The sequence below is a fragment of the Orycteropus afer genome, unplaced genomic scaffold (assembly GCF_000298275.1).
Source record: "Orycteropus afer afer isolate SDZICR_OR568_19922 unplaced genomic scaffold, OryAfe1.0 scaffold01142, whole genome shotgun sequence".
Classification (NCBI taxonomy): Eukaryota; Metazoa; Chordata; class Mammalia; order Tubulidentata; family Orycteropodidae; genus Orycteropus; species Orycteropus afer.
Genome location: NW_006922729.1, coordinates 144464 through 152718, shown reverse-complemented (window position 1 = coordinate 152718; position 8255 = coordinate 144464). Strand labels below are relative to the sequence as shown.

The 8255-nt window shown below is 36.1% G+C and overlaps 1 protein-coding gene across 1 annotated transcript; it reads left to right on the top strand.

Annotated features, from left to right (window-relative positions):
• The first annotated feature begins 3372 nt into the window (after window positions 1–3372).
• On the top strand, window positions 3373–4275 carry LOC103212886 (beta-1,3-galactosyltransferase 2-like). The gene has a single exon (XM_007958813.1). The coding sequence runs from the start codon at window positions 3373–3375 to the stop codon at window positions 4273–4275; it is 903 nt and encodes a 300-aa protein (XP_007957004.1).
• Window positions 4276–8255: the final 3980 nt, after the last annotated feature.

Sequence of the window (8255 nt, the reverse complement as noted above, 5' to 3'; positions counted from 1 at the left end):
CCACTCCTCGGAAGGAAGGTTGGGCAATCCTACTTCCTTAGTGATACTGCCTCGGAAACCCAAGGAGGGGTCGCTATGAGTCGAGGTTGACTTGACGGCACATAACAACAACAACAATTGTGAATCCAAGTAAAACGAAATCCTTGACAACCTCAATCTTTTTGGTCCAGTTTTGGGGATTTTTTATTTCTTTATGTTGAGGTATAATTCATACTGAAGACTGCAGTCTTTGATTTTTGTATATGTACTTCAAGTCTTCACTTTCAGCAAGGAACTGAAAGTGTCATCTGCATGTTGCAAGTTATTGATGAGTCTTCCTCCAATCCTTATCCCATGTTGTTTTTCATATAGTATGGCTTCTTGGACTGTTTGCTCAACATGAAGACTGAATAAGTATAGTAAAAGAATACAGCCCTGACACACATATTCCTTAAATTTAAACTATGCTATGTCCCTTTATTCTGTTCAAAAGACTGACTCTCAGTCTATGTACAGGTTCTTCACAAGCAAAAGTAAGTGTTCTGGAATTCCCATTCTACCTAAAGTTGTCCATTATTTGTTGTTATCCACACAGTTGAATGCTTTTGCACGGTCAATAAAACACAAGTAAACATTTTTTTCTTGTTTCCTTTGCTTTCAGCCAAGACACATCTGACATCAGCAGTGATATCCCTCATTCCATGTCCTGTTCTGAATTTGGTTGACTTTCTGGCAGTTTCCTGTCAATGTACTGCTGCAACAATTTTTGAGTTATTTTCAGCAAAATTTTACTTACATGTGGTATTAATAATATTGTTCAATAATTTCAGCATTCTGTTAAGTCACCTTTCTTTGGAATAGGCACAAAAATTGATCTTTTCCAGTTGGTTGGCCAGAGAGTTGTGTTCCAAATTTCTTGGCATAGATGAGTGAGTGCTTCTGGCATTGTTGAAATATCTCAAAAGGTATTCCTTCAATTCATGAAGTCTTTTTTTTTTTTGTCCAATTCCTTCAGTGTTGCTTGAACTTCTTCCTTCAATACCATTGGTTCTTGATCACATGCTACCTCCTGTAATGGTCAATCATTGACCAATACATTTTGGTACAGTGACTGTGTATTTCTTCCATCTTCTTTTGATGTTTCCTGCATTTTCAATAATTTGTCCATAGAATCCTTCAATATTTCAATTCAAGGCTTTAATTTTTCTTCAGTTCTTTCAGTTTGAGAAATGCTGAATGAATCCTTCCCATTTGATTTTCCAACTCCAGGTCTTTGCCATTTCATTATAATACTTTACTTTGCCTTCTTGAGCCACTTTTTGAAATCTTCTGTTCAGATGTCTTACTTCATCATTTCTTCCTTTTGTTCTACCTACTCTTCATTCAGGAGCAATTTTCAGAATCTCTTCTGACATCTATTTTGGTCTTTTCTTCTTTCCTTTTTAATGAGTGATAGTTGGAGCTGTGTGTTAATTTCACTGGACCATAATTCTGTATGATAAGCAATTGTGATGTGGGTTATTCCCATGATGGGATTGGATGTATATGTTTTGAGCAGCCAATCTGTTGAAAGTGAGTTTCCCTAGAGGTGTGGCCTGCTTCCAATATATTTAGAGACATCCTAGGAAAAGAGAAACTCTTCTGTGCATTGGGATCCTGTTGTGCTGCCTACAACTGTCCATGAATGAACAATCCACCATCAGCCTGTAGATCTTGGATTCATCATTCATTGGAGTCAACAGCCAGTATACTGCCTGACTAACCTTGAGCTTATCAGCCCTTGCAGCTGCATGAGTTGAGAAAAGGCTGCAGCTTGACATTTGATCCAAGAACTTACAGTTTGCCAAATTCTATAAGTTTGTGAGCCATTTCCCTAAGATAAATTTCTCTTTCTCTGTATGTATACATAAGCTTCACTGGTTTTGCTTCTCTAGACAACCCAGCCTAACACAATGACCTTTTGCTTTCCTCATGTATGATATTCTTGATGTCATCCCACAACTCATTTGGAGTTCTGTCACTGGAGTTCAGTGCATCAAATCTATTCTTCAGATGGTCTTTGACTTTAAGTAAGATATACTAAACATTATATTTTGGCCCTTGTAGATATAATTGTCTTCAGCTTCAACTTGAAATTGCATATGAGCAGTTGATAGTCTGCTCCACAGTGAGGCCCGAGTCTTGTTCTGATTGATGGTTTTGAGCTTCTCCATCTTCTCCTTCCATAGATGGAGTTGATTTGATTTCTGTGTATTCCATTTGGCTAGGCCCACGGGTATAGTCACCATTTATGTTGTTGAAAAAAGGTATTTGCAATGAATAAGTCATTGGTCTTGCAAAATTCTATCATGTCATCTCTAATGCCATTTCTATAACCAAGGCCATATTTTCCAACTACTGATGGTTCTTCTCTGTTTTCAACTTTTGCATTTCAATCATCAGCAATAATGAATATATCTTGATTGCATGTTTGGTCAATTTGAGATTGCAGAAGTTGGTAAAAATCTTCAATTTTTCATCATTGGCTTTAGCCATTGGTTTATACAGAATTTACAGGCATAGAGGTTAGGATTTATAACACATGTTATTGAGGGACATAATTCAATCTATAATGCTTGTCACTATTAAAAATTGACCAAACCTTGTCCTGTACGTAACAAACCAGATTACCCTTTCCACTATTTAAAATGAAATAGAAGGGTAAGAAAAATAGAGTATTCCTCCTGACAGAAAAAAAATATTGCTAATGATTTATTAGGTCTTGTTTTGCTTTTGTTATGCATGTTGTTATTACACATTGTGCTCTATGGTGTTATTCTGTATTTATACAGTGTATTAACTATATATTGTTTTTATTCCTTAGGTCAGATTATTCTTGTTCTAAAACAAGAAGAATCAATGATGTCATCAAAAAACTTTGGTGGGCATATAATCATATTCCAGGATCATTTGTTTTGATTATATGAAACTCAGGATATATCATTATTTTCAGATCCAAATTTGACTTCACCCTATCTATAATGCAAAGGATTAAGAGAAACAGGAAAAAAAATCACATTTTCTAACTAAGGAAAATAAATGTCTTACTGCTGAATATAATTTCTCTACCCCAATATATCAAATTCCTATGGATACTTGAAAAAGTTATGAAACATGGCTCACATAAGAAGAATAACTATATATTCTTTATTTTTCATAAAACTATCTTTCTTAATTGGTACCCTCTGCTTAGGGATAACCTATTTAATTTTTATACCTCTGGTGTCCAAATCTAGTACACTTTTAGCTCCATTTATAGTGGCAAAAGAATTTGTTCTAAATTTTCACAACAAAAATGCACTAAAAGAAAGAACTTTAGCCATTAAGGAAATCAAAGAAACAAACTCTCCCACAATGAATATGTTTATTAATTGTCCACTTTCTGTGAAGAATAATTTAAATACCACTAAACTGACTCAGGAAACCAATGAAAAACACATGTATCCTCAGCCTTATGAATTTCTTATCAATGAAGAAAACAAATGTAAAGGAAAAACACCATTTCTGGTGTTTTTAATCTGTTCTCAACCTAATGAAAGTTCACACAGAGACAGCATCAGGAACACCTGGGGAAATGAAACTGTGGTACCAGGATATCATGTGGTTCGCCTATTCATGCTGGGTGTTCAGAAAGAATATAGCACTGAAAACATAATGCAAGAAAGTAGTAAGTATCATGATATTATTCAGCAGGACTTTCAAGATACCTATAACAACCTAACCCATAAAGTTCTTATGGGTATAAAATGGGTTACTTTTTATTGTCCCAATGCACATTTTGTCATGAAAACTGACACAGATGTGTTTGTTAATACAGAGACTCTGATACAAAAGCTCTTAGTTACAATTTCACCTTCAGAGCTTTACTTCAGTGGCTTTCCTATGAGAAATGCTTCACCTATACGAAATTCTAATAGCAAGTGGTACATGCCAATGGATATCTATCCTCAAGATCCATACCCAGATTTTTGTTCTGGAACTGGATATGTGTTTTCAGGATCCTTGGCCTCAAAAATTTACAATGCGTCTTTAAGCATTAAATACATACATTTAGAAGATGTGTACATAGGTTTATGTCTTCAGAGATTAGGAGTACCAATAAAATCACCACCTAGAATGTCTTTCTTTAATCTATATAAAGTAAAATTTTCTCCATGTATTTATAATGGTCTTATTACTGCCCATTACATTCTTCCCTCTGAAATGATTATATTCTGGAATCTCTTACAAGCGGGTAAACATTCTTGTTCTGAGTAGAGAAGAATTGATGCTATCAAAAATCTTTTCCTGAGCTTTTGTGAGCATCTGTTTTGATTCTATAAAACTCAAGGTATGCCATAATTAAATTTAAATTTGACTTCATCATATGTAAAAGAAAAGGTCAAAATATATAAATGGGAATTGAAAACATGATTTCCTTATCTTGGCTGCCTAATGGTATTTAGTTGAATTAACTTATATAAGTGAACTCAAATCAAGAGGTATTAACTGAGTATAGAAAGATTAGTTGATTTGTAGGAGTTGTTAATTAATAAGAAACAATTTGTTGTGATTTTATACATGTCTAAAAATTATTTAAAACACTTCTCTTTAAGAGTTAGGATTTAATTCATTTTTCTTAGTGTATGGGCTCACTTGTGACACATTTCTAACAAATAGAATAATGCAGAAGTGATGATATGTGACTATAAAACTAAGGCATAAAAAGAATGTGGCCTTTGTCCTGGCCTCTTTCTCTCCCTGTTGATTTATTCACTTGTGTGAGAACAGCCCTATGGAAAGGGCTGCATAATGAGGAATTGAGCCTACAGGTATCAGCTATATGAGTGTTTGGAAGTAGATCCCAATGAGGACTGAAGAAGACTACAGCCTCAGCTAACCTCTTCAGTGCAACAAGTTATTCCTGGATTCCTACACTTTAAACTGTGTGAGATAAAAAAAAAAAAATGTGTGTGATTTTGGGGTAATTTGTTACATAATAATAAATAATACATGGACCTAAAAGATACCTAAAACTTGGTAAAAGAGTCAGACTCATACCATAATATAGGACCAGTTATGAAAAGTTTTGATATCGTCCTTCAAATACTAATAGGAAAATGGGGAAATTGTGTAGTAGATATAATGGATCAAGTAATAACTTATACTGTGGTTGCAGCATTTCAGATAGATTATGTGTTTGTAGGAAGAGACACCCTCCATACACATACATACACACATACACACACTGTAAACTCTCAACCACGAGCCAGCCAGAGCAGTAGCAGATGCAGATTATTTGAGTACCTCTATTCTTTAGAGTAGGAGCTCTGGTAGCATAGTGCCTAAGGCACTTGACTGCTAACCAGAAGGCTGGTGGTTCAAACCCAGCAGCCACTCCTCGGAAGGAAGGTTGGGCAATCTACTTCCATAGTGATACCGCTGTGGAAACCCAAGGAGGACTTGATGGCACATAACAAGAACATTCTTTAGAGAAAGGAGCTCTGGTGGAGTAGTGCCTAGAGCATTTGACTGCTAACCAGAAGGTTGGTGGTTCAAACCTAAAGGTCACTCCTTGGGAGAAAGACTGGGCAATATACTTCTGTAAAGATTTACACCTTCAGAAACCCAAACAGGGTCACTATGAATTGGAATCGACTGGATGGCAGTGAGTTTGGTTTTGGTTTTTGTATTCTCTAGAGAGGAACTTTGGTGGTGAAGTGCTTAAGGCATTTGACTGCTAACCAGAAGGTTGGCAGTTCAAATCCAGAAACCACTCCTTGGAAGGAAGACTAGGCAATCTACTTCCATGGAGATACTGCCTCAGAAACCCAAGGAGGAGAGGTCACTTTGAGTTGGAACCAACTCTATGGCAGTGTTTTTTTTTTTGATTGGTGGTGTTTATTCTTTAGAGAAGCCAAAGGGCAAGGTAAATAATAGCAACAGATAACTATTCTTACCTCCTACAAATATTAAGGAAGAACAAAATTGCAAGGCTTTATGGTCAGGAGCATTTCCTCTATTCTTTCACTTGTTTCCTTTGCATGTATAAATACTACTATTCAATCTAAATGGCTCTCCATGGTCTTGAGACCCTAAGAAAGGTATAATTTGAGACTGAGAGACAAAAGGCTGCCTAGAATACAGGGACAGGGGGTTTATGTTGCATATTGTTGTTGTTAGTTGCCATCCAATTGATTTTGACTCATGGTAAGCCATGTGTGCAGAATAGAACTGCTCCATAAGGTCTAACTCAAAGGACAGCATGTATAAAAGAACAAAATACTTCTTGGTCCCGTTCCATCCTCACAATCCAAGGATACAATCTAATGTTTGAACTCATTTTTTACACCCACTATGTCACTACATCCTTTTGAATGTTTTCCTCTTTTTGCTGACCCTCTGTTTTACCAAGCCTGATATCCTTCTCCAGGAACTGGTCCATCCTGACAACATGATTAAAGTACAAGAAGTGAAGTCTTGCTATCTTCTTCTAATTAGCATGCCAGCTGTTTCATTCAAGACAGATTTGTTTGTTTTTGACAGTCCATGATATATTCAATGCTCTTCACAAACACTGTAACTCAAATGCATCAATTCTTCAGTCTTTTTAATTCATTGTCCAGCTTGCACATGTGTATGAGGTGCGATATTTAAGGTTGTGTGTTAACTTGGCTGGAACTGGTTTTGAGTAACTGGGCAGCTAGATGTTGTTATTTCCCCTTATGAGACTGGCAATCAGCTTCATGGTGGGATCTATGGTGAGCAGCGGAGTAGCTGCCTTAGAGATGTGGTCTGCTTCCAGTAAATAAGAAAAAGCTTTGAGAAAAATCTCAAGCTTTTTGGCAAATCAAAATCCTGCATTTGGCTGTCTTCATTTCAGTGGCCTGCCATGTTGTCTGCTGACATTGAGATTGTTTCTGGACTTGAACAAGTGACCTGCAATGTTGCTTGATAATTTGGGGACAGTGCCATTTTACTTGTCAACCTTGGGTTTGTCAGCCTCAGCAGCCAGCAGCTGTCTGAGTTAAGAGAAGGCTTCAGTTCCATAGGCCAGGTGCAGGAGGCAGCACTGAAACCCAAGATCGAGAGACTTTCACCCAGCCCCTAGGGCTAGCACTTTGAACTTGAACTCCTAGCCTCCTAAACTAAAATATAATAAATTTCCTGTTTGTTAAAGCCATCTACTTGTAGCATTTTTCTGTTAAAGCAGAACTAGAGAACCAAAAGAGCTTGGGTCAGGGGCACTTTAGTCTTCAAGGTGACATCTTTGCTCTTTAACACTTTTAAAGTGGTTTTTCTTTTCTTTTTTCTTTCTTTTTTTTGGTAGCAGATTTGCCAAATGCATTATGTCATTTGATTTCTTTGATTTCTTAATGTTGTTGTTGTTGTTATGTGCCATCAAGTCAGCCCGATTCATAGCGGCCCCTCCTTGGGTTTCCGAGGTGCTATCACTATGGAAGTAGATTGCCCATTTGTAGCATATATTTTTGAGAGATACAATTCAATCCATAACAGACTCTAAAACAATTTTAAAAATCAAATTTACCACTGTGAACAGATTAATTTGTGGTCTTTGTCTTTGTACCAAACTCAGTATTAGAGACCTCAATTATAAGGGATTTACACCATTGTCAAAAAGAAAATTGCAACGATGTTCATCAGGCACATCTGAGTACTATTTCTCTCTTCTGGAAAAGAATGTGAACTTGTTATTGTCTGAGTTTGAGTCAAGAACCAGGAGAAATTATGTTAAAGAAAACCCATAAATGAGAGTGAGTGGTTTATTCATAACATTTTTGTTTTTAGAATGTTGATAAACCTCTAAAACAGACTGGAATTGTTGGAAGAATGAGTCCTCAGACCCAGTGAGATAGTCACTTGAATTCAGTGTCTTCAGCAGTTGCTTGCCCTTTTCATGCTTGTGTGGTCGGCTTGTTTCTTAGAGCTAGTTAAAAAGAGAACTTATTAATCCTCTTTGTGTCTCTATGTGTGTGTGTATGTGCTGGTGTATAATAATTTTCTGCAAATACACAACCTATCTGAAATGTTGCAAACACAGCAAAATTTATTATTGGATCTGTTACTTCAATGTTTCTGAATCTCAACTATGAAAAAAATGTGCATGTCATCATTATATCCTTCATATCAAACCCAGTAACAAGGAGACAGTAATTATAAAATATAATACTTTATAAATATTTGCTTAATGTTTTCTAGAAATACTTCAGCTGAAGAAAACATAAATATATGAAATC